Source organism: Pan troglodytes, chromosome 10, assembly GCF_028858775.2.
Source record: "Pan troglodytes isolate AG18354 chromosome 10, NHGRI_mPanTro3-v2.0_pri, whole genome shotgun sequence".
NCBI lineage: Eukaryota > Metazoa > Chordata > Mammalia > Primates > Hominidae > Pan > Pan troglodytes.
The window spans coordinates 8414089-8441934 of record NC_072408.2 but is presented as its reverse complement, the minus strand read 5'-3'; the positions used below and the strand labels follow the sequence as shown (position 1 = coordinate 8441934).

The following is a 27846-nucleotide window of genomic DNA, read 5'->3' as shown; positions in this document are numbered from 1 at the left end:
ACAATGGAGTGCAATGAGATACCATAATATTTTCATTTGTACTTTTTATTAGCCTACAGTTCAGTTCAGTTCTAGTCAATGAAATACATAGTACTTTTTAGGTTGAAAGCCTCTATTTATAATACTGCTTTAAGAAGCTTAGATGGAGGAGGAATACCACAGAGGACATTGATCCTCTGACCTAAAAAGCAAGTTAAAAATGCTCAATTTTAAATAAAAAAATCTTGGATAGCAAAAAGGAATCATCAACTTACCTAAACAGTGATTGGTGACTAACTAAAGGGGCGCTCGGGCATTAGTTTAAAGCAAAAACCAAACACAGCTCTGGAACCGTCTTAGGTTTTAAAAGTGAAAACAAGAATATAATTTTTAGCAGGACGCAGAAAGGATGCACCCACAGCTAAAAGTAGTAGGAGAAGCAGCTGCAACAGAAAAACTCCTTCAAACCAATGACATCCAAGTTAACTGCAGAAAAGTCACTTCACTCAATTTCAATGTGCAACTTCTATTTAATCCCAACTACTAATAAACAACAAACACCTCACCTGACATGTTTACAGGGCCTGTGGACTCATTATTCATACATCACCACAAAGTGGGTGGCAGGGAGTTGAACAGAAAGAAAATTCATGCCAAGTCAACCCAGGGTCAAATCACCAAGAACTTATTTTACGCAATACTCATTAAACTCAGTTATTCTTTTACTTATTGGTCCAAAATTAAATGACCTGATTAGCTATCTTCAGGAAAAAAACAAAGTTGATTTATCTTTCCCTTTAAGACAATCAATCCAAAGAAACTGACAACAGCTGAGCTTTAGTAAAACAGGTATCTTCTTAGCGATCAAAGAGATGAGACACAAATGAACACTGACGTGTCATAAACAGTCTCTAGGGCCTCACTTGCTCCGGAGCCCGTCAGCACTTCCCAGGATGCCAGCTGGGAAGAAGAGGGCATGTGCCCACAGTATCTCCATCTGAAACCTCCCAACTACAACCATGCCAAAGATCACCTATTGTTTGCCTGTGATGTATCCATAAAAGTTTATATACATAAACTTTGCCATTATTTGGATACTTTCTAACAGATGAAATTACAATAAAATGAGTAATTAACTCACTGAAACATGTATAGGTGTCTGGTCAAAAAACTTTCTGGGCCTGTCTAAAAAAAACAAAAAACAAAAAAAAAACCCAACTTTCTGATTAGGCCTCTTCTACAATTGGAAATTACTGACAGCTTCACACTATATTATTTCATAAAATAGGATTTCATCCCTAGCAAGCAGAGCTGCAGCATCTACTTAATAACATAACAATTTCATTCATCTCCCGATGTCTTAAATTGAAGCACTGAGGGGTTTAGCTACATGAACTCTGCCAATAAAATAAAACTACAACAAAAAAATCAGACCTAGAAATAAAAAGAAATGTTTTCCAATACAGTTTTACATGGAGAGATGGAAATACACAAGCACAGTGTGACTGTCTTATCTCCACAGGAAATTAGCAACTGAACGTGGTTTACTCCTCCAATTTTCTACTTCAGTATTAACGGGTGGAGCAATTGCCACATGGAACAAGCCCCTTTAATACCACCTGGTCTACTTCCCAGCAGTAAGTTCCACTCCCAGGCCTGTCATGGCTCATTTAAATAGTACAGTATGCTCCCTCTGTAAGTCTGCTCCTAGAGCTTAGAGAATTTAAGATATAATGAGATACGAAGGTGTTTATCATGAGGTAGAATGGAACTCTGAGCCAAAGCAACAGGAGCTGGATGTCATGAGCAGGCTGAGAACAGAAGGTTTTTTTTTCTTTAAAGTATACTGGAAAAATAAACTATTCCAGAAGACACCATAAAGTTTGGGTAAAGGCAGAAGTTTTAAGCAGAAGTAACTCTTACAGAAACTCAGGAAACAAAATAAGATTTCAGAAATAGAGATGAAGAGCAGGAAGTACATCTTTCATCATTGCCTTCTGCTGCCTTTCCACAGAAAACTGTTGTTTAAGAGAGCTGTAATTCATCCCATCCCATAAGCAATGGCAAAAACTTTGCAACAGATATATATCTAAAAAGCAACAATCAAATCCATCTGATGGATTTTGAAGACTTCAGGAAGAAAAAGAATGATTATAAAAATAACAGTTGACAAAAATTAGGAGAGAAGGAGAAAAAAATCCTAACAGACTGAAAATAAATTAGCTTAAATTGGAACTTGTACTTGTGATAAATATTGTGAAGGAACCCAACATGACCCTCCCCTCTTGCTCCAAACTCATAAAAATAGTGCATAAAAAGAAAATAATAATTAGGTATTGAGCTTTAGCCAAAGCAGAAGTGCTAATAACAAAGAATTCAGTTATAGCTGACGAGTTTAAGTGGAAATAACTTACGGGGGTGGGGCGAGGGAGCGGTAGGCAAAAAACTGGGTTATAAGCCTTAGGGAGGAGATCCCAGGATTGGGGCTCAGGAGGAGCTGGAACTAACCTTTCTGCATAAAGTTAAAGAAAGTCACAAAGGTTGACTATCCCTGTAAAAATAGAGACCTTTAGAAAAACTTTACTTACTAGCCCAATGAAGCAACAAAGACTCTTAGGCTATGGGTAGGAAAAGAATTACTCATTAGAAATCACTGATGCATGAGAGACACACAGAATCCCAAGCACAGAAATTAACATAAAAACTGGTCCAGAAAGAGTGAGTGTACTAAGTCCCCAGAGAGAGAAACTGGAAGCTGCTCTGAAGGAACAGGACTCCCAAGGAAAGTAGCTCCACAGAAGCACAGCTACCAAAGATTAGAAAACAAGCCCTCGTTTAAGAGTTACAACAAACAGGCCGGGAGCAGTGGCTCACGCCTGTAATCCCAGCACTTTGGGAGGCCAAGGTGGGTGGATCACGAGATCAGGAGATCGAGACCATCCTGGCCAACACGGTGAAACCCGTCTCTACTAAAAATACAAAAAATTAGCCGGGCGTGGTGGCGGGCGCCTGTAGTCCCAGCTACTCGGGAGGCTGAGGCAGGAGAATGGCGTGAACCCGGGAGGCGGAGCTTGCAGTGAGCTGAGATCGCGCCACTGCACTCCAGCCCGGGCAGCAGAGCGAGACTCCGTCTCAAAAAAAAAAAAAAAAAAAAAAAAAGAGTTACAACAAACAGAAGACTTCACATTGTAAAAACTCGAAATAATAGAACTGTGTTAAAGGGCCTTTAAATAAGCATAACAGAGGTTCTCCTAACAGAATGCCAATTATCAGACTCTCTGGATCAACCAGTATTCTTTCTCCCTTTCAATAAATTGGCTGACACCCAGGCATATTGAAAGATAGCAACTCAGAGACAACCGAAGACTCTTTTGGCTGCTTAACCAGTTGTGCTTCCAACTGTTTTTCATGTATCTTGCCTTCGCAGAGTGCCTTAAAGACTATCTCTAAATCTCAGAGGTAGGTGCTGATTAGATTAAGCCAAGAACGATAATCCCACTTTCCCTCCTCAATGACTTGGCACGGGACTCTGTCTAGCCTAACAGATGTTGAGTAAAAGTCTACTGTTGGGGGAGGCTGGATATCAGGACTTCTGAGAAACATTTTCAAATATCTAAGGAAGAGACCTAGGAACACTCAAAAGGATGGCATCACTTGACACCAGCCTGAGGACAAAAATCAACAGTTCAATGCCAGTACATCTGGTCAGTGGATATTTTTAAAATCTTGACTGTAGTTGTATTTACACCTCCTGTGTTTTCCTTTTATAGACTATGTTTTTTCACCACAATACAATAATACTGTGAACTCCACAACAAATACCTCTCTCCCAACTCCCAATTTTATGAAATGAAACCACCACACCCAGGAATCCAGAGACTTCATCATACATGAGAAAAAAAAAATCTAGATATATATCAAACCTTGGATATAGCTAATGGAATTCTCTCTTTTTTTTTTTTTTTCTGAGGTGGAGTTTTGCTCTTGTTGCCCAGGCTGGAGTGCAATGGCGTGATCTTGGCTCACCATAACCTCTGCCCCCGGGTTCCAGCGATTCTCCTGCCTCAGCCTCTTGAGTAGCTGGGATTACAGGCATGCGCCACCACACCCAGCTAATTTTGTATTTTTAGTAGAGACAAGGTTTCTCCATGTTGGTCAGGCTGGTCTCGAACTCCCGACCTCAGGTGATCCCCCGCCTTGGCCTCCCAAAGTGCTGGGATTACAGACGTGAGCCACCACGCCTGGCAGATAGAATTCTTTTTTTTTTTTTTTTTTGAGATGGACTCTTGCTCTGTCATGTAAGCTGGAGTGCAGTGGCGAGATCTCAGCTCAATGCACGCTCTGTCTCCTGGGTTCATGCCATTCTCCTGCCTCAGTCTCCCCAGCAGCTGGGACTACAGGTGCACGCCGCCACGCCCAGCTGATTTTTTTTTGTATTTTTAGTAGAGACGGGGTTTCACCGTGTTAGCTAGGATGGTCTCAATCTCCTGACCTCGTGATCCGCCTGCCTCGGCCTCCCAAAGTGCTGGGATTACAGGCGTGAGCCACCGCACCTGGCCGGTAAAGCAGCATCAAGACTGAGAGGATTGACTCCAATTTTGAAAGAAGTTCTACTGTGGGTAAAATGCTTATCCAACAGCATCCCATGCTTCAGAAAAATCTTTTGTGAAAGGAAGAGTCCATTGATGTGGCAACTTTATTACTGTCTTATTTTAAGAAATTGCTACAGCTACCCGAACCTTCAGCAACCACCACTCTGCTCAGTCAGCAGCCATCAAGATAGAGGCAGGACCCTCCACCAGCAAAAAGATCATGACTCCCTGAAGGCTCAAGATGATCAGGAGAATTTTTTTTAAATAAAGCATTTTTAAAGTATGCACATTTTTTACGACACAACGCTATTGCACACTTAACAGACCATAGCATAGTGTACATTTAACTTTTTCTTTTCGAGACAAGATCTCACTTTATCACCCAGGCTGGAGTGCAGTGATGCGATTACAGCTCACTGCAGCCTTGACTTTCTGGGCTCAAGCAATCCTCCTGCCTCAGCCTCCCGAGTAGCTGGGACCACTGGTGTGTGCCACCATGCCCCGCTATTTATTTTCTTTTTTTGTAGAGACAGGGTCTCTCTATATTGCCCAGGCTGGTCCTGAACTCCTGGGCTCAAGCAATCCACCTTCCATGGCCCCAAAGTGCTGGGATTACAGGCGTGACACATTCCACCCTGCTTACATATAACTTTTATAAGCACTGGGAAACTAATAAATTTGGGTGACTCGCCTTATTACAATATGCACTTTATTTCAGTAGTCTGGAACAAAACTTGCAGTGTCCCCAAACTATGCCTAAAATGCCCTAAACAACCATGTTTATGAATACATACGTTTTGGAATTTTCTTTTGAATTTTATTCTCTTTCCCTCCTTCTTTTCTTGCATTACTAGGATCTCCAATATAGTATTGAATAGGGGGATGTAGACATTGTTATCTCTTTTGCAATCTCAGGGTCCAGCTTACATCATTAGGTATGATGTCAGCTGTAAATTTTTCATGATGCTCTTTACTAAGCTGAATTACCTTCTATCTCTAGTCAGCTAAGATATTTTATCATAAATGGGTGCTGCCTTTTATTAAAAGCCTTTCTGAATGTCCTCAGGTGACTAAATGATTTTTTTCTGTATTTTGTTCAGGTAGTGAGTTTAATTAATTCATTTTTGAATACTGAACAAACCTTACATTCTAGAAATAAGGCCAACCTGGTTGTGATATATTAGCTTTCTTATTTATCTTGAATTCAAATTGCTAAGGTTTTGTTAGGGACTGTTATGTCAATGTTCATGAGTGACACTGATGTGTAATTTATTCTTTTGCAATGTCTTTGTCAAGTTTAGGCAGGAGGGTCACAATTCTAAGCTGACTTGGTAAGTATTTCTATAATACCTTATTTTGTGAATGAGTTTCTCTAAGACTGGTATTACATCTTGCTTAAACATTTGGTAGAATTCAACAGTAAAGCCATCGGGGCCTGGAGTTTTCTTTGTAGGAATGTTTTTGATTATAAATTCTATTTCTTTTTCTTTTTTTTTTCTTAATTTTTAATTTCAGGGGCACATGTGAAGGTTTGTTACATAGGTAAACTTGTGTCACGAAGTCTTGTTGTACAGACTATTTCATCGCTCAGGTATTAGGTCTAGTACTCATCAGTCATTTTTCCTGATCCTCTCCCTTCTCCCACCCTCCACTCTCCACCCTCCAATAGACCTCAGAGTCTGTTGTTCCCCTCTATGGGTCCATGTGTTGCCATCATTTAGCTCCCCTTGTAAGAACATGTGGTATTTGGTTTTCTGTTCCTGCGTTAGTTTGCTAAGGATAATGACCTCTAGCTCCATCCATGTTCCTATAAAAGACATGATCCTGTTCGTTTTTATGGCTGCACAATATTCCATGGTGTATGGGCACTACATTTTCTTTATCCAGTCCACCACTGATGAGCATTTAGGTTGATTCCATGTCTTTGTTATTGAGAACAGTGCTGCAATGAACGTATGTGTACATGTGTCTTGTTTTATTTCAAATAGCTTTTGGGGTCTAAGTGTTTTTTTGTTACAAGGTTGAGTTATATAGTGGTGAATTCTAAGATTTTAGTGCACCTATCAACTGAGTACTATATACACGTGGTACCTAATATATAGATTTTTATCCATATCTTCCCTCCCCCACCCCCTCGGAGTCTCTAAAGTCGATTATATCACTCTGTATGCCTTACATACTCATAGCTTAGCTCCCACTTATAAGTGAGAACATAAGGCTTTTGGTTTTTAACTCCTGTGTTACTTCACTTAGAATAATGGCCTCCAGCTCCATCCAAGTTGCTGCAAAAAACATTATTTCGTTACTTTTAACGGCTGAGTAGTATTTCATGATGTATATATGATAGAACGATTGATATTCCTTTGGGTACATACCTAGTGATGGGATTGCTGGATCAAACTGTATTTGTTTTTCGGTCTTTGAGGAATTGCCACATTGTCTTCCACGATGGTTGAACTAATTTATACTCCCACTGACAGTGTTTAAGAGTTCCTTTTTCTCTGCAACCTCACCAGCATCTGTTATTTGACTTTGTAATAACAGCCATTTCAACTAGCATGAGATGGTATCTCATTGCAGTTTTGATTTGCATTTTATCTAATAATCAGTGACTTTGAGCTTTTATTCATATGCTCATTAGCCACATGTATGTCTTCTTTTGAGAAGTGTCTGTTCATGCCCTTTGCCCATTTTTTAATGGGGTTGTTTTTTTCTTGTAAATTTGTTTAAATTCCCTACAGATGCTGGATATTAAACCTTTGTCACACAATTTGGAAAAATTATCTCCCATTCTGTAGGGTGTCTGTTTACTCTGTTGGTAGTTTCTTTTGCTGTCCAGAATCTCTATAGTTTAATTAGATCCCATTTGTCATTGTTTGTTTTTGTTGCAACAGCTTTTGGCGTCTTTGTCATGAAATCCCTGCCCGTGCCCATGGTATTGCCTAGGTTGTCTTCCAGGGTTTTTATAGTTCTGGGTTTTACATTTAGGTCTTTAATCCATTTTGAGTTGATTTTTGTATATGGTGTAAGGAAAGAGTCCAGTTTTAATCTTCTGCATATGGCTAGGCAGTTATCCCAGGACCATTTATTGAATAAGGAATCCTTTCCCCCATTGCTTGTTTTTGTCAGGTTGGTGGAAGAGCAGATAGTTGTAGGTGTACAGCCTTATTTCTGGGTTCTCTATTCTGTTCCTTTGCTCTGTGTGTCTGCTTTACTACCACTACCATGCTGTTTTGTTTACTGTAGTCCTGTAGTATAGTTTGAAGTTGGGTAGCATAATGCCTCCAGCTTTGTTCTTTTTGCTTAGGATTTCCTTGGCTATTTGGGCTCTTTTTTGGTTCCATATGACAAATTCAATTTCTTTAATAGATAAAGGCCTGCTCAGTTTTCTATTCCTTCTTGAGCCAGTTTTAATAAATTGTATTTTTCAAAGACTTTGTCTATTAAATTTATTGGTATAAGTTTGCTCAAAATACTGTCTTATCTTTTTACGTGTCTTTAGAAACTGGAGTGATAACCCCTCTCTCGTTCCAGGTATTGGCAATTCATGTGCCTTCCTGTTTCCCTTGATCCATTTGGTAGGGACCTATCAATTTTTTTAATTCTTTAAAGAACCACGGTTATGAATTTTGTGAATTTTCTCTGTTGATTCTCTGTCTTCTATGTGTTTGATTTCTGTTTAATATTTCTGTTATCCTACTTACTGTGGTTTACTCTGCTTCTTTTTCTGGTACCTTAGTGTAGAAACTAAGATCAATGAATTTCAACTTTTCTTCTTTTCTAATACAGGTATATAAGGGTAAAAATTTCATTCTAACCACTTTTTCAACTGTGAAACACAAAACTTCACATTTGAATTTTCATTCAGTTCAAAACGATTCCTAACATTCCTTCTTCTCTAAGCCATGGTATTTAGAATTATGTTATCTAATTTCCAAACATTTTCTAAGTATCTTATTAACTTCTAACTGAATTCTACTATGGTTAGAGAACAACTTTAGCATATCTCAGTCTTCTGAAATTTACTGAGACTTACTTTTAAGGCCCAGCATATGGTCTGTATCTGTGAAACTTCCATATGCACTTAAAAAACATATATTTTCTTCAGTTGTTAGATGTAGTATTCTATAGATGTTAAATAAGTCAAGTTAATAGTCTTTAGATCTTCTATATTTCTGATTGCTTTTGTTTGTTTAGTAATTCTATCAGTTTCTAAGGAATAGAGGTCAAAATCCCCGGTAATGACTGGTGACCACAGATTTGTTTTACCTTTAGTTCTGTCGGTCTGTCCTTCATGAATTTTGAAGCTCTATTAGATATATATTTATTAGGATTATTATGTCATTTGGATGTGTTGTCCCCTTTATTATATGCTCTTTTCTTATCTCTGGGAATACTCTTTGTCTGGAAGTCTCCTTTGTCTGATATTAATATAGCTATGCCAGGTTTCTTAGGATTACTATTTCCAAGAAGTACCTTTTTCCGTTAATTCCAGCCAGTGTTTATGATAGTACAGGTCTTATGTACAGCATACAGTTGAGCCTTGCTTTTTTTTTTTTTTTTCTAATACATCCATTTTAGTATCTCTGTCCTTTACTTGGTGTGTTTGCTATATTTCATTTTGCCATAAATATTGATATGGTTGAATTTATGTCATTCATTTGTTGTTTCTGTTCTTTATTTGTTGTTCCTTTTCTGCCTTTATTGGTTGGATAAATGAAACAATTTTTAGCATTGCATTTTATTTCCTCTGTTAGCTCTTCAGGTGCTTTTTCTTTGTTTTTTTTTTTTTGTGACAGAGTCTCGTTCTGTCGTCCAGGCTGGAGTGCAGTGGCGCCATCTTGGCTCACTGCAACCTCTGCCTCCCAGGTTCAAGCAATTCTCCTGCCTCAGAATCCCGAGTAGCTGGGATAACAGACACCCGCCACCACACCCGGCTAGTTTTTGTATTTTTAGTAGAGACAGGGGTTTCACCACGTTGGCCAAGCTGGTCTCAAACTCCTGACCTCAAGTGATCCGTGCGCCTTGGGCTCCCAAAGTGCTGGGATTACAGGCCTGAGCCATGGTGCCTGGCCGCTCTTCGGGGTTTTTAAAATTTTTGTTGTTATTATTTTGGTAGTTGCTCTACAGCTAACAACATGCACCTTATCAAAGTCTATTTAGATTAGAAATTGTACTACTTCACATCTAACACTTCGTAATCTTTCTTTCTCTCTTTCCTTTCTTCTTTTTTTTGTTAGAGACCAGGTTTTACTCTGTCAACCATGCTAGTGTGCAGTGGCACAAACAGAACTCAGCGTAAACTCAAAATCCTGGGCTCAAGTGATCCTCCAGTCTCAGCTTCCCAAAGCACTGGGATCACAGGCATGAGTCACCATGCCCAGTCAACAGTTCATATTTTCTACTTCACGAACGTAACAACCTTACAATTCTACCTCCTAATATTTTGGGATACTGTTGTCCCATCTTTCACTTCTACACATATTATAAATGCCAACTCATCATGTTATTTTTGCTTTAAATGGTTAGTTGTCTTTCAAGGGAATTCTGAGAAGAAAAAATACATTTTCTATATGTATCAACTGATTTACCATGTCTGTGTTTTTTTTTTTTTTTTTTGGTGGAGGGACAGGTCTCACTCTATCACCCAGGCTGGAGTGCAGTGGTGTGATCTTGGCTCACTACAGCCTCCGTGTCCTGGGCCCAGGAATCCTCAGTCTCAGCCTCCCAAGTAATTGGAACAAGAGGTATGAGCCACCATCCTCAGCTAATTTTTTTTTTTTTTTTTAGAAACAGGGTTTCGTCATGTTGTCTAGGCTGGTCTCAGACTCCTGGACTCAAGTGATCCTCCCACCTTGGCCTCTCAAAGCGTTGAGATTACAGGCATGAGCCACAGTGCCCAGCCCATGTCCGGTGTTCTTCATTCCTTCCTGTAGATTCATGCTCCCGTCTGGATTCATTTCCCTTCAGCTTGAAGAACACTCATTAGCATTTCTTGTAGAGTGCTTTCTAGAGATGAATTCTTTTCATATTTGTTTATATGAAATTGTCTTTATTTAATCCTAGTTTTTAAAGGATCTTTTTCTTTGCTTACAGAATTTTAGGCTATTTTTTTTTTTTTTTCAGTACCCTGAAAGAAGTTCCATTGTCTTCGGGTCCTCACTGTTTCTGATAAGGACTCAGCTATCATAGTTTCCCTTTATGTGCTGTGCCTTTTTTCTTAGGCTGCTTTTATTTTTCTCTGCATATTTTGTTTCCAGCAACTGGACTATGATATTTCTAGTTGTGATTTTTTTATTTTTTGTATTTGTCCTGCTTGGTTTCACTTAGTTTCTGGGATTTGTAAATCAAAGATTCATGGTTTCAAATTAAATTATAGAAATATGTTGGCCATTTTTAAAAACTGTCTTTCATCTGCTTCATTCTCACTCTTTTATCCTTCTAGTGTTCCACATGTATGTTAACCCATTTGAAATTGTCCTACATTTCACTGAGGCTCTGTTCATTCAGTAAAAATCCTTTCACTCCCTGTTCTACAGATTGAATAATTTCAATTGATCTATTTTGAAGTTCACTGACTCTTTCTTTTGACAGCTCTAATTTGCCATTAAGACTATCCAATAGGCTGGGCACGGTGGCTGACGCCTGTAATGCCAGCACTTTGGGAGGCCAACCTGAGGTCGGGAGTTTGAGACCAGCCTGACCAACATGGAAAAACCTTGCCTCTACTAAAAATACAAAATTAGCTGGCTGTGGTGGCACATGCCTGTAATCCCAGCTACTCGGGAGGCTGAGGCAGGAGGATCGCTTGAACCTGGGAGGCGGAGGTTGCGGTGAGCCGAGATGGCGCCACTGCACTCCAGCCTGGGGGACAAGAGCGACACTCCATCTCAAAAAAAAAAAAAAAAAAAGACTATCCAATAAATTTTTCATTTCTATTTCAATTATCAAATTTCCATTTTCATTTTATGATTATTACTTTTTTGAGATAGGGTCTCATTTTGTTGCCCAGGCCGGAGTATGCTGGCACAATCAAAGTTCACTGCAGCCTCAATCTCCTAGTCTCAAGCAATCCTCTCACCTCACCCTCCCAAGTAGTTGGGACTATAGGTGTGCACCACCACACCTGGCTGGTATTTAAAAACATTTTTGTAGAGACAAGTTCTCACTACGTCAAATTTCCATTTTAAAATACTTTTCCTTTCTCTGTTGAGATTTCCTATCTATTCCATCATCAACATGACATTTTTCTTTAATTCTTTAATGTATAAGGGTGAATTTAGTTTTTTTTTTTTTTTCTGTTAAACCAAATAGGACTCCTCAGAGGTGATTTCTACTGCATGCTCTTTTCTGCTCTATAGATCATATGTTCCTGATTCTTTGCATGTCTGGTAATTTTTAAAAGTTCAACATGGGATATATTGCAAATATCGTTAATTTCTTCTGAGGAGCAGTGATTTTTATTCTAGTACATATAAGTCAGTTAATAGTTGACTCCCTGAACTTGTATAGGTTTGGATTTAACCTTTGGTATGCTGATCTGCTGAAAGCTCAGGGTATTTCCCAGGCTTCTCTATCTCGGTGAGACTCATTGTCCAAATTTGGTCTACCCTGTAAGAATTAATTGGGGCCTTGTTTTACTAGTCTTAGCCTGGGTCTAGAGTAGGCCTTATATTAGAGCATGGTCCTTGTTCCTAAAACCTATCTTTTTTGTTATCTCAGCTAGATAACTGAAGTTAACAAGGATTTCTCCATGTTGACTGGCTTGGAACTCCAGATTCCCCATGGCTCTATCTCTAATATTACAATTCCACTCTCATTCTGTAGCATCTAATCTCTGGTAAGCCTTGGGCAGTCTCATTCAGTGAACACGTAGCCTAGTCCTCAGCCAGGAATCATGATACCTGGCTTCCAACTTCTCCTCAGTATACTGCTTGTATATGAATTACTTCCCTGATTTACACAGGACATTTACAACTACAGAATCAGGGGACCTCAGGAGGTCATCTGGCCAAAGTCCACAATTTTTAAATCGATGGGGGACCTTTCGAATCTGAGTGAGAAAACTGCAGACCTGAAAAGCTAAGTGATTTCTCCAGGTACGAACACAAAAGCACAAATTGGATTTTCAGTTGTAAATGTCATGCTTTGCAAGCACATTCAGCTTTACCAACTTCAACGTGCTTTTTTTAAATCTCATTTGATCCGTACAACAACTTCATGAGGTGGGTCTAAGTATTACTATGCCTGCTTCACGGGTAAGCAAACTGGCCCAAAATGTAAGCAAATCCTTTGCTACACAGACCATCTGCTAATCCTCTTTCATTCAGTAACTTCTGGAAGAAAAGCTTATGATTAAATGGATAGATTACTATCTTTGACATCCATAGCTTGAGGGGAGTTTTACCTATTTGGAGAGTGAGTAGCTACCTATAAGGTACACTCTGGAGAACAATGAAAAAGATGGTCCTGAAAGGAAATTTAAAAAACAAAAAACATCAAAAATCCAAACAAAACCAAAAAAACCTGCCATGCTGGTAAATTATATATCAGATTTTCTTCAACGGGGTATTGCAATTAGGTTAAGGCATCAGGTTACCTACCTACAATAATTAACCTTTTAAATGATTCATTTATATTTAACAAAAGGGATGAGGGTTGATCCTATACCTCCAACAGAGAAAAAAAGAAAAGATAAGGAAAAAGTAGGACAATAATCTCACTTCCTTCCTTTTGTGAAGAGTAGATGACAGACAGTCTTAATTTCATCCCTACACAGGTAAGCACATTTTTACACGTGAACCATATATTGATAGAGAGAAAGAATTTTGAAAGCTGAAAACAAGAGGGACTTTCGGAGCCTTTATCTGAAAAGTTTAGTTCTTTATTTGTTACTTAGACCTTATTCCAGCCACTTGAGGCTTTTTACATAAGAAAATGATTAGAAAGCATGGATTTTTTTTTAAACATGGTTTCTTCTATTTGGAAGTTATGTCTGATCTTAAAAAGCTAAAATGTGGAATAAGTTTAAAATTTAAAGAAGGAGAAAGGCAAAGAACATGTAGGGTTATTTGTAATTTATTCCAATTCAGGTCACAAGAAAGTAAAGAAATTTCTATAGGGTGGGCCGTATAAAAGCACTGAATATCAGGGCAGAAAAAAGGGGAGCAGAATGAGAGAGTTAAGCAAAACTGAGGAGGAGTCCCAAGGGATAGTTGATTGTAGATATAAACTTTGCTTCATAATTTTAACTAGTCCCAGACCCACCAATGCTATTTGTTTATAGCTATACTGTACAACATATTGTTTTCTTTTTCAAGTGTAAAATAATTTTATATTAATTTATGTGGGCTTCCTACATAACATTCAACCTCAGTATTCTAGCCCATTGTGAAAAATGCTTCCAAGTCCACTAAAAGTCCTTTATCATATGTCTACAGACTTAAAAAAAAATGGCTTTTGGTGGAAGTATAAATAAATATGGCTTTGTGAAGAGTAAACATGCTCTTATGTAACTCAGAATGCATTTTCATTTTTATTTTCCCCCCTAAATTGTTACTAGGATATAATTTGGTTAACTATTTACAATTTTGTGGTTAATTTGGAACACCATGTCATAAATCCCTAATGAGATTTTTTTAGAATGTGAACAACCCCACAATTTTTTTTTTTTTTTTTGAGACAGAGTTTCACTCTTGTTGCCCAGGCAGGAGTGCAATGGCATGATCTCGGCTCACTGCAACCTCCGCCTCCTGGGTTCAAGTGATTCTCCTGCCTCAGCCTCCTGAGTAGCTGGGTTTACAGGCACCCGCCATCACGCCTGGCTAATTTTTGTTGTTGTTGTTGTTGTTGTTGTTTGAGATGGAGTTTTGCTCTGTCGCCCAGGCTGGAGTGCAGTGGCACGATCTCGGCTCACTGCAAGCTCCGCCTCCTGGGTTGATGCCATTCTCCTGCCTCAGCCTCCCGAGTAGCTGGGACTACAGGCGCCCGCCACCACGCCTGGCTAATGTTTTGTATTTTTAGTAGAGACGGGGTTCACCGTGTTAGCCAGGATGGTCTCGATCTTCTGACCTCGTGATCTGCCCACCTCAGCCTCCCAAAGTGCTGGGATTATAGGCATGAGCCACCGTGCCCAGCCATGCCTGGCTAATTTTTTTTTTTTTTGAGATGGAGTCTTGCTCTGTCACCCAGGCTGGAGTGCAATGGTGCAATCTCGGCTCACTGCAACCTCCGCCTTCCAGGTTCAAGTGATTCCCCTGCCTCAGCCTCCAGAGTAGCTGGGATTACAGTGTGCGCCACCACACCCAGCTAATTTTTGTACTTTTAGTAGAGACGAGGGTTCACCATGTTGGCCAGGATGGTCTCAAACTCCTGACCTTGTGATCCACCAGCCTCGGCCTCCCAAAGTGCTGGGATTATAGGCGTGAGCCACCACGTCCAGCCAATTTTTTATATTTTCAGTAGAGACGGGGTTTCACCATGTTGGCCAGGCTGGTCTAGAACTCCTGACCTCAGGTGATCCACCCGCCTCGGCCTCCCAAAGTGTTGGGATTACAGGTGTGAACCACCATGCCCGGCCTGTTAACAGCTCTCTTAATCACAATTGTACTCTACTTTTCTCTCCTAACAGTCAATAATTTTTTAAATGTCAGAATTTAGTACTGGACTCTTCTTAGGTACATATGAAAATTTATTCTCTGTTTGTGGGAGACCTTTTTTTGGCCAGAAAGCATCTCATGAGTATATAATTTAACACAGAGATATTTGGATTTCTCTGCCAGCTTTACTTGTTTCCAGAGAAGACCAGTCTTCTAAATATGTCTGTCTAGTCAGTTCAGGAGATTCTAATATTTTTCCTTTTTCACCTGTGTTGACATCATCTTTTAAATCATATTTATTTATTTTTTAAGCTCCCAATGAGTATAGTGATTTAACTTCTACTCGTTGGTTTCATTCTTTGAATGACTTACAACTAACTGCCTGCATATAGGAGGCTACCTATTGAATAGCTCTAAACTCTCAATGAAACCAAAGAGCTCTGCCACCCCTTCCCTGAACAAACCAGTTGTCAGGGCAGTGAAATTCACAGCTTAATAAAAATTTTATTAAAAATAAAAAATGGACTTATAAAATTTATTCTGAATGCTAATGTAGGGTGGGCCTGCAGGAGGAGTTTGAATGCAGGGCAGTGTCGAATGAACTAGCTCATCTAGAATTCTTAACAGTGAACCTCATGACCTCAACTGATACTTAAAATTTATTACAGTTATTACAGTTGTTATTTTATTATTTTTCCCCTGCTCCGTTTTATCCTTTCTTTCTTAAGGGAAAAAGGCTAACATAAAAGTGGAATAAAAAAGTAATGGTTAACAAAACCACAGCATAAGGAAGAGAAGACCCATTGTGGGATCTGCCAATTAAAACGTTCCTTCTCTCCAGGGCTGGCTATAACCAACGCAAATGTTTCCAATGCACCATTGGCAGGCTACCAAGTGAACCGTTTTACGTCTCCCCAAACTTACGGTCACCATTTATCTGTAACAGACGCTCAAAAATTACATTAATATATACTAGGAATGGAAAATAGCTATTAAATCATTTCTCTTGGCTTGATGAAGTCAGGATTATTCCAGAAAACAAAGCTATTCTAGTGCTTTGCTGAAGAATTTTCTATGCAAATGGGCCAACTACCTTTTCCTGAGGGAAGACTCTGTCTTATTCTAGCTCCAGAGTCACACATACGCATGTTTCAGTCTCCCTGCACACTTCATTCCCCTCATATTTCTGCCTCTCAAGTTCTCTAGGTAGACTAAGTCTTTTCACTTGTTCAATGATCAATAATTGAATAATTTAAACCTTTAAAATATGGTGGGTCCTGCAGTGACTACAGAGTGAAGAATCTAGTGTCACTGCCAACAGTCACAGGGAGGACTTTCCTTTCTCTACTTAAACCTGCAAGCTTTTTTCTGATGATGCTACTTGGAACTCTAACCTCTCTTAATTCTCCCCCTATGCCAATCCACTTCCGGCTTCACTTACACATTACTTCCAAGACATATCACTCATAATGCTTTTCTAAAAGGACAGAATCTCGTAGCCTTGCACTATAGCCCAAGAACGTGAAAGCACAGAGGACACCTCAACATTCTTGGGTTGCAGTCACAATATCACAATCATCATGTCCCATGAGAATACATGCTAAGGCATCATGGCAAGATTCTGTACAGCTCTATTATTCAGGTATTCAAAGTTTATTGATAGTTCAAAGTAGCAGAAAAGTAAACTGATGTCAGTTTAAAGCACTAGTTGGAGTGAAAAAAATTTATTTTAGGCCAAAGACAGACTGTGCATTTATGCAGAGAAGAAGTGAGCAAGGGTCATGTGAGAGAGAAGTGACAGCGAAAGGCTGCTGAGGCGGGGACTTGAAATCTGTGACAGAAAGAAGAATCTGGCCTTATGAAGGAGAAAAAAACCTATCCTCTGAGACAGAAAAGAAGACAACAAAAATAAAGATAACTGCTGACAGAACGAGGGTAAATGAGGGATCCCAGGATAGACCTGGTTTCAGTAAAATAGCAGTAGGGCCTTTAGGTAAGGGGAAGGGTTAGGAATGGTAAATGAGAGGGTACAACTGGATTTTCAAAAGAGACATGTTTGTTTTAAACAGAAGGTCACTGAGAAGTAAAAGAAACATCTACTATGTATTAGCAGATGTATACATGCTTCACAACAGATTATGGTCTCAGCAACCTACAAAATGTGGGGGAAGCAGGAAAATGTGTATAGCAAAGCTCTGCTAAAAGTGACAATTTTCTAAAAATTGGCTTCCAGTGTGGCAAAATGGTAACTACTGAATCTTGGAGACAGGTATATGGGGGTTCATTCTCTCTACTTGTGTGTACCTTTGGAAATGTTTACAATAAAAAATGTGTTTAAAAATTGCCTAGTCTTCATACAACCTCAGAACCAACAGCCCTCTTCCCCAGTAAGCTCGCCATTTTGCCTGAACTTTCCAGAAGATTTTAGGAATTTCAGAGAGGTAATTACACACAGATATGTATAAGCCAGAGGATTTAGAAATCATTAAAGAGGAACCAAAAATATTTCTATTTGATCAGGATTTGTTCCACCTTTGACCAAATTTATTCTAGAGAGTGAGAAATACAAGTTAGCACTAAAATTAAGTAAGTGTATTGGGGTAAAACACAGAGCCAGAAGATAAATGCAGGGAGAAAAAGTATTTCCACTAAGCATATGCTTGAAGAATAAGACTACAAACACTTACTTCATCTCCAGAACTTCCTCTAAGTGTTTCCTTCTCTCTGCCCGAAGATTAGTCAAGTGAGTTTCCTTTTCTGCCAGAGACTGCTGGGTGGAGGACAGCTTTGCTTTCATGGATTCTAGTTCCTGCTTTACCTTCTCCATGGCCATCAGTAACTCCTCCACCTATCATAAATATGGGAAAGAGAACAACAGAGTATCTTGATCAGTCAGAGTCAGAGGACCTGGGTAACACGCAACTCCTGGGTCTAGAAAATTGAAGAGACACAGGAACACATTAAAAATTCTGTACTCTTTCTGGATCAGTTATGTGTATGTATATATCAAGAATCAATATAGCAGATAATAACATCCCTACGGTATAATTCTTTTCAGTTTAGGTCAGAAAGAACTTAATACATGCAAGGGCATACGAGTCATCAGTTTAAGAAGTTGCACGCTGCCACAGACAATACCTTTTAAGGAAGTTCTTTGGAAATGACCCAGAAATTTCCATGGAAATAATACAATACAAATATAAAAAAATATACAGAACGATTTTAGGAAATAAAAGACATAAACTTGACAAATAACAGATTTCCTGTATACATAGATGAATAATTTTTAGTCCTCTAAACTAAAATTTTCCTATTTACATCATTAAGAAGAATTTGTTTTTAAAGAAACTGCTAGAATTCAATCAGACAATTTCTTGCTCTAAATCCAGGTAGGTAGGGTTTCTTTTTTAAGGAAGGCAGAAAGGAAATATATCCCTATATACCTATATAACTATACAGGCATATATATACCTATATACTACATAGGCAGTGTATATATTATATATATATACTATATATTATATAGGCAGGAAGGAAATATATCCCTATATACCTATATAGTTATATGTGTATGTGTGTGTGTGTGTGTGTGTGTGTGTATACATACCAGATAGAAAGGAGACAGAATGCTTTAAAAATGACATGGGGAAAAAAAAAAAAGCCTTGACAGCAACAGACCTGAAAAACAACAAACAAAAAGCCACCAGAGAAGACAGACAAAATGCTAAAACATAAGGAAAAGAAACTAAGAGAGCAAGGTAAGTACTTTATCAGTAATTTCCACTTATTCCAGGTGGCTACCAAATCAGAATTATTTAAATAAACTTGTTCATTTTAATTCAGAAGCAAATGTAATCAAACAGCCAACTGCATCAATTACAAGAGTTTATGTTAGGTTGTTAATTGCCAAGAAATAATCTTGGTAATAACCAGTCTTTTCAGAAGTAAAAGGTAGAGCAGGTAGAGGTGGGGCATTTGCCATTCATTGACTCCTACATAAACCCCATTTGTGTGATGCTAAAACAGAGAAACCTGGAGTCAAAAATCAGCATGACAAATCAAAGTTGTTTCACTGGCCCTTGGAAATTAGTGCTTCCTGCCTAAACAAAGTTTCCATGTTGATTGGTAACAGCTGTTAAACAATGATAGTAAGCAGATGCATTTAGTTTTTTTGGCACCTGAATTTTTTTATCCTTCCAGAAGTGAGCAAGTTAAATGTCTTCAGCTAACAGCATCCTCACAGTCCCAGTTGCCATAAGAATATATTGTTACGGCCGGGCGCTGTGGCTCATGCCTGTAATCTCAGCACTTTGGGAGGCCAAGGCCGGTGGATCACCTGAGGTCAGGAGTTCAAGACTAGCCTGGCCAACATGGCAAAACCCTGTCTCTACTAAACAAACAAACAAACAAAAAAGAGAATATATTGCTATGTAATATACTGGGATATGTATTCGCATATCTGCAAGCTTTACATGAACATATACCATTGATTCCATTTTATCAGTTTAATTCATGTAAAATTTTATCTAAAATTGGGTACAAATAATACACCAAGCTATGTTTTTATAACATAAAATCAGTAATGGATAAGAACCATTTATAGGAGCTCCAACACATAAAGCATAGGATGTGTCCATCTTTTATAAACTTTAACAGATCTAAACAAAATCTTCCTCTTATCCTGTCTTTTGCCACTCCAGGCAACCAACATTGGCACTTTCTTACATAACTTGGACAGATATTTTACATATACACAAGCAAGCATGTACAAATAAACTATTCCTCCTCTTTCTACACAAATGGAAGCCCATTCTATACATACTCCTATGCATTTAAACATTTTGGGAAACTTTTTATTAAAATACAAAATAAACATAGAAAAATACACAATAAATGTACAGCTTTAAGAATTTTCTGAGTGAACACACTATGTAATCAGCACATAAAACAATAAACTAAACATTACCGGTACCCCAGAAACTGCCGGCATATCCCCTTTCCAGATAAAGAGTAACTGGAGTAAAAGAGTATTCTGCCTTTTAACACTCTAGATTAATTTTGACTGCTTATTTTTAATTTATACAAATGAAATTATGTAGTATATAATTTTACAGATTTTTAAACTCAGTGTACTATCTATGAGATTCATCCAGGTTGCGTGATGCAGTTATCATAACTGTATGGTATGCCATTGTGTGAAAATACCATTTATTTAAAGCACTTGTGATAATGAGCAGTTCTTAATTTTAATGGAGTTTAATCAATTTTCTCCTTTATATTTCTTATATGCTCAGAGCTTTTCGTATACTGAATAAGATTTTCTCTACTTCAAGGTCATGAGAATATTCTTCTATCCTTTCTTATAAATTCTTTATTGTTTCATGTTTTCATTTACAATATATATGCAACTGATTTTTGCATACGTTGTAATGGTTAAAATTCATTTTTATTTGTATGAAGATAGAAGAATTTCAAAAGTCATGGTTGGAAGAAACTTTCTACCTACTTTGCAAAAGATTATAGCTTTAAAGACTACTTATAAACTGTAGGAAAAAATGCAGGGTCCAGCCCTACCGGGCCTGTGGGTTTTCTCTTTGTGTGTGGAGATGAGAGATCGTAGAAATAAAGATACAAGACAAGAGGTAAGAGAAAAGACAGCTGGGCCCCGGGGGACCACTACCACCAAGACGAGGAGACCGGTAGTGGCCCCGAACGCTTGCACTCGCTGCTATTTATTGTATTCTAGGCAAGGGGGCAGGGTAAGAAGTGTGGGGCATCTCAAATGATTGATAGGGTCAAGCGAGTCACGTGTCCACTGGACAGGGGGCCTTTCCCTTTAATGTGATCGAGGCGGGGAGGAAGGACAGCATACGTCAGCATTTCCTATATGCACTTAACAGAAAGATCAAAAGACTTTAATACTTTTACTAATTCTGCTACTGCTAAGAGGGGGACCCAGGTGCACAGGCTGAACATGAAAGTGGACGAGGAGCGTGACCACTGAAGCACGTGACCACTGAAGCACAGCACCACAGACACACGTTTAGGCCTCTGGATGACTGCGGGCAGGCCCGGCTAACGTCAGGCCTCCCACCAGAGGTGGTGGAGCAGAGTGTTCTCTAACTCCCCCAGGGAAAGGGAGATTCCCTTTCCCGGTCTGCTAAGTAACAGGTGCCTTCGCAGGCACTGGCGCTGCCGCTAGACCAAGGAGCCCTCAAGCGGCCCTTATCCGGGGTGACAGAGGGCTCACGCTCGTCTTCTGGTCACTGCTCACAGTGTCCCTTCAGCTCCTAATTCTGTATGGCCTGGTATTTTCTTAGGTTATAATTATAGAACTGAGATGATTATAATAATAAAGAGTAACACTACAAGCTAATGATTTATACTATTCATACATAATCATATCTAAATCCTATTTCTAGTATAACTTTAATTATTCTAATTGTTTTCTTTATTATACTGGAACAGCTTGTGCCTTCGGTCTCCTGCCTCGGCACCTGGGTGGCTTGCCTCCCACAAAAGAATATTTAACAATGTTCTATATTACACATAACTACCTCAAATTTTATGAATAAGCAACGTAAAATACTGCATGCAAAAAACGGGGCCTCCCATATGCATGTATTTTAGAATCCAGTGCAAAGCAGCCATCTCTAGACTTACTACCCAGGAGCTCTGCAAGTGCGTTGCAGCTGTATCGCACTGAATCTCCCACGAAAGGTCATTAGCATTCTTAGTGTTACTTATCCCTTACATGTCTTTATTTTTACCTCTAAGGTATATATGCCAAAATAAATCACTGATTATTTTCATCAGTTTACGAACTTCATATAAACAGCATTTACTTTCTTATTTCATCCAACATTATGCTTTTTTGATGTGTGGGGTTTTTTTGTTTGTTTGTTTTTTGGGACAGAGCACTCACTGCAACCTCCGCCTCCCGGGTCCGAGTAGCTGGGACTACGGTGCCCGCCACCACGCTCGGCTAATTTTTTTGTATTTTTAGTAGAGATGGGGTTTCACTGTGTTAGGCTGGATGGTCTTGATCTCCAGACTTCGTTATCCTCCCGCCTTGGCCTCCCAAAGTGCTGGGATTACAGGCGTGAGCCACTGCGCATGGCCGATGCATTTTTTTTTTTAAAGGCTCACCGTATGTGAATATTCCAGAACCAAGAGCAAACACACACCTGTGTATTCACCTCCCAGAAGCCAAAAACAGTGACAGCTCAACAGCATTGACCGCACTACCACTAAACTGAACAGGCTCCTTAGAAAAATGACTGAGTCCAGATTTCAAGCAGGAAATTTATGAGATGAACTTTGTACATCTTGTGCTGGAAAAAGCAAGAGAAATAGGGATCATGGCAAAAGGACACAGAAACCCTGATACCAAAACCAGCCAGGAAGGAAGGGAAGGACTCAGGGAGGGAACTAATTGACTACAGAGGAATATCTCCTACACAGATGCAAAAATCCTCAACAAAATATTAGAAAACCGAACCCAACAACATGTAAAAATTGAGATTTATCCCAGGAATACAAAGGTGGTTTAACATACAAAAATGAACCAATGTAATTGGCCTGGTTTGAATATCTGTCCCCTCCAAACCTCATGTTGAAATTTGATTCCCAGTGTTGGAGGTGGGGTGCTTAGTGGGAGTTACGTGGGTCATGGGGTGGATCCCTCACGAATAAATTAATGCCCTTCCTCGGGGATGAATGAGTTCTCATTCTCTTAGTTCACTGAGAAAGAACTGGTTGTTAAAGAAGAGCATGGCACCGCCCCATCTGTCTTGCCTCCTCTCTCACCATAAGATCTCTGCAAAAGCTGGCTCCGCTGCACCTTCCACCATAAGTAGAAACACCCTGAGGCCCAAACCAGGTACAGATACCAGTTCTTGAACTTTCAAGCCATCGTGAATCGTGAGCAAAAGAAACCTTTTTCTTTATAAATTACCTAGCCTAAGGTATTCCTTTATAGCAACACTAAATGGACTCAGGGCTACTGGATATCATATCAATAATACACTGTATTAATAGAATACAGGAAAAAAAAACTCTATGATCAACTCAATCGATGGAGAAAAAGCATTTGACAAGTTCTAACATCCTTTCATGCCAAAACCACTCAACAAACTAGGAATGGAAGAGGACTTCCTCAACTGATAAAGGGCATCTATGAAAAACCCACAGGTAACATCATCCTTAATGATGAAAGGCTGAATGTTTTTCCTCTAGGATCAAGAACAAGACCAGAATGTCTACTATTATTATTTCAATTTAACATTGTACTAGACATAATAGCCAGGGATATGAGGCCACACAAAAAATTAAAAGGATCCACATTAGAAAGGAAGACATAAACTATGTTTAGTTTACAATGACATGCTCTTGCACACAGAATGATCCTAAGAAATCCACTAAAAATCACTTACAACGAATGAGCATTCAAATGTTGCAGGGCACAATAGCAATATACAAAAATTAACTGTATGTCCATACACAGCAATGAAAATGAAATTAAGAAAACAATTCCATTTAAAATAACATAAAAAAGAATGAAATATCTAGGCATAAATTTAACAAATGAAATGTAAGATGTATATACTGAAAATGACAAAACATTGTTGAAAGAAATGAAAGACTTAAATAAATGGAATATTTATGTTTATGGATGAAAGACTTAATATCGTTAAGATGGCCAATACTCTCCAGGTTCAACATAATCTATACTGATCTACAGGTTCAACATAATCTCTATGAAAATCTGAGCTGTTGTTTTTTTGCAGAAATTGACAAGCTGATTCTCAAATTCACATGGAAATAAAAAGGAGCCAGAATAGCCAAAAACATCTTGAAAAAGACAAAGCTGGAGGGCTACTCATACTTCAAAACACACTACAAAGCTTCTGGGTTGGTACTGGTTTAATGATGGACAAAGATATCGGTGGAAAAGAAATGAGAGTCCAGAAATAATCCTAACTTTCCAGGTCATAATTTTGACAGGGGTACCACGCCAATTCAATGGGGAAAGAATATTCATTTGAACAAATGGTGCTTGGACAAATGCCCCAGTACTTCATACTTCTAATTTCTTAATGGCATTAACTTCCTGATGACACTGGGTCACTTGTCCTGTCTTATGTACCACATTCGGGATTCCACTGACTATTTCTTTTCTTTTTTTTTTTGAGGCAGAGTCTCACTCTATCGCCCAGGCTGGAGTGCAATGGTGCAATCTTGGCTCACTGCAACCTTCACCTCCTAGGTTCAAGCGATTCTCGTGCCTTAGCCACCCCACCGCCAGCTAATTTTTGTATTTTTAGTAGAGACAGGGTTTTGCCATGTTAGCCAGGCTGGTCTTGAACTCCTGACCTCATGGGATCTGCCTGCCTTGGCCTCCCAAAGTGCTAGGATTATAGGTATGAGCCACCGCACCCAGCCTTTGTTGACTATTTCTTAATGGTGCCATTTAATCTGTTCCTCTTATCCTCATTTTTCTTGTAAACTGAAAGACTTAAAGGTGTTAAGTCTTCGTCAGATTTTGGTTCAGTATTTTTGGTCTTTTTGACAATAATATTTCGTAAGTAAGGCTGTGTAGTCATAGTATATCACATGAGATATATAACTGGTTGTCTTTCCCATTTTTAACAATAACATTGATTAGTGGGTTCAGGTGACAGCAGTATGATATAAATATTTTTATTTTAATTAATTAATTAATGTTTTTTTTTAGACAGTCTTGCTCTGTTGCCCAGGCTGGAGTGCAGTGGTGCGACCTCGGCTCACTGCAACCTCTGCCTCCTGGGTTCAAGCAATTCTCCTGTCTCAGCCCTCCAAGTAGCTGGGATTACAGGCACCCACGACCACACCAGGCTAATTTTTGTATTTTTGGTAGAGACAGGGTTTTGCCATGTTGGCCAGGCTGCTCTTGAACTCCTGACCTCAGGTGATCTGCCCACCTCGGCCTCCCAAAGTGCTGGGATTACAGGTGTGGAGTCACCACACCCAGCCTGACAGAAATCATTATAAATGTATTAATTAATCTTTTGTCAAATTATTTAATCACCTAAATAATAATCAGTGAAGGTGCACGTTTTATTTGTTTAGGAACCATTTATACTTCTTCTTCCTTCGAATTCCCAGCCACATCTATCCCCACCTTCCCACACAACACCAACAGCTTGCTTTTCTTAGTCTTGCTGATTTAAAGGAGTTATAAACATATTAATGAACATATATTCTAGATAACGACCCTTTATCAACTACGTGTGTAGCAAATTTATTCTTCCAGTTTATGGCTTTTTCTTTCCATTATACTGGTTTTTGATAATCAGAAATAAAGTTACATGCCACATAATGCTTTAGTCAACAATGGCCCACATATATGATGGTGGTCCCATCAGATTATAATGGAGCTGAAAAATTCCTATTGCCTAGTGATGCTGCTGCCATCACAGTGTTGTAGCACAATGCATTACTCACGTGTCTGTAGTGACACTGGTTAAACAAACCTACTGCACTGCCAGTTATATAAAAGCATGGCACATACAATCATGTACAATACGCAATGATAATGAACTGTTACTGGTTTATGTATTTATTGTACTATACTTATTACGTCAGAGTGTACTCCTTCTACTTATTTTAAGTTAATTGTAAACCAGCCTCAGGCAGGTCCTTCAGGAAGTATCCAGAAGGCACTGACATCCCAGGAAGATGACAGCTGTGTGTGTGTTATTGTCCCCGAATGCATTCCAGTGGGACAAGATCTGGAGGTGGAACATAGTGATACTGATGATCCTGACCCCGTGTTGGCATAGGCTAATGTGTGTGCTTATGTCTTAGTTTTGGGGAAAAAAGTTTTAAAAGGTCATAAAAAAGTAAATTTTTTTTTATAATAGAAAAAAGATTATATCAAGATATAAAGAAAAATTTTTTATATATTTGTACAGCAGTACAATATGTTTGTGTTTTAGGCTAAGTTATTAATTTGTGTTTTAGGCTAAGTTATTACTATAATACTATAATAAAAGTCAAAAAGCTTTAAAAAATTTTTGTTTTTGTTTTTTTTTTTTTGAGACAGAGTCTCGCTCTGTCGCCCAGGCTAGAGTGCAGTGGCGCAGCCTTGGCTCACTGCAACCTCCACCTCCCGGGTTCACACCATTCTCCTGCCTCAGCCTCCGGAGTAGCTGGGACTACAGGTGCCCGCCACCACACCCGGCTAATTTTTTGTATTTTTAGTAGAGACGGGGTTTCACCGTGTTAGCCAGGATGGTCTCGATCTCCTGACCTCGTGATCCACCCGCCTCGGCCTCCCAAAGTGCTAGGATTACAGGCGTGAGCCACCACGCCCAGCCTATTTTTAAGTTTATAAAATAAAAAAGTAAGTGGCCGGGCATGGTGGCTCATGCCTGTAATCCCAGCATTTTGGGAGGCCGAGGCGGGTGGATTACGAGATCAGGAGATCGAGACCATCCTGGCTAACACAGTGAAACCCCGTCTCTACTGAAACATACAAAAAATTAGCTGGGCGTGGTGGTGGGCGCCTGTAGTCCCAGCTACTCGGGAGGCTGAGGCAGGAGAATGGCGTGAACCCAGGAGGCGGAGCTTGCAGTGAGCCGAGATCGTGCCACTGCACTCCAGCCTGGGTGACAGAGCCAGACACCGTCCCCCCACAAAAAAAAGAAAAAAAAGTAAGCTTAGTAAGCTAAGGTTAATTTATCATTGAAGGAAGAAAAACATTTAAAAAATAAGCATAGTGTAACCTAAGTATTCAGTGTTTATAACGTCTACAATAGCGTATAGTAATATCCTAGGTCTTCACATTCACCCACCATTCACTCACTGACTCACCCAGAGCAAGTTCCAGTCCTGCAAGCTCCACTCATGCTGTTTCCCTAACAGATTATCTTTTAAACAATCTTTTCTATTGTACTTTTACTGTGCTTTTCTATGTTTAGATATGTTTGAATACTAGAACACTTACCTTTGTGCTACTACATTATTCAGTACCGTAATGCTTTCCACACGTTTGTAGCCCAGAAGCGAAAGGCTATACCGTATAGCCTAGGTGTGTAGTAGACTACAGCACTAGACTTGTGTAAGTTCGCTCTGTGATGTCTGCACAAGGAAGACTGCCGAAGAGTGAACTTCTCGGATGTAATTAAGTCTTTGTTGTTAAGGGCACGACTATACCATATATTAATATATTCAAATTTATCAGACATTTATTTTAGAATGTGTGACGTTTACATTCCATTTAACAAATCCTTTCTTATACTCAAAGTCGTATTTCCTACTTTTATACTGGTTTCATTGGTAGGCTAAATTAGTGGTCTCAATTATTCATTCCTTTATAGTAAAAATGTACATCTATATCCTTGCTAGGGGCTTATGATGGGCAAAGTACCCTGAGTACCTTTGGCTAGGCTACGTGACTTGCTTTGGGTAAAGAGATGTTTGCAGATCTGACAGAAGCTGAGGCTTACAGTCTGAGTGGCTGAGTTGCATTTCTACCATTGCCAGGAGAACAACATTTTGCATAGCTGCTGCCCCTCAGCTGGGCCCTAGAAGGAGCCATGTGGGTCAGAGCCACCCCAGTTAAAACCTAACTCAGAGCCAACCATGCTCACCCTCCATGTCTGTGAACGAGAAATAAATGCTTGGTATTGTCT

At 39.2% G+C, this 27846-nt stretch overlaps 1 protein-coding gene across 50 annotated transcripts in view; it reads right to left on the bottom strand.

The window, feature by feature from the left end:
• Positions 1 to 27846, bottom strand: part of ERC1 (ELKS/RAB6-interacting/CAST family member 1) — a 536900-nt gene that overhangs the window by 203379 nt on the left and 305675 nt on the right. For all 50 annotated transcript variants that reach the window (XR_010148221.1, XR_010148222.1, XR_010148220.1 and 47 more), the window contains one exon: positions 17857 to 18017. Coding sequence is in view for 47 of the 50 variants with exons in the window: in XM_054663959.2 (XP_054519934.1) it covers positions 17857 to 18017 (161 nt within the window). In the remaining 3 variants the exon portion in view is untranslated. The remainder of the gene's footprint in view (positions 1 to 17856; positions 18018 to 27846) is intronic.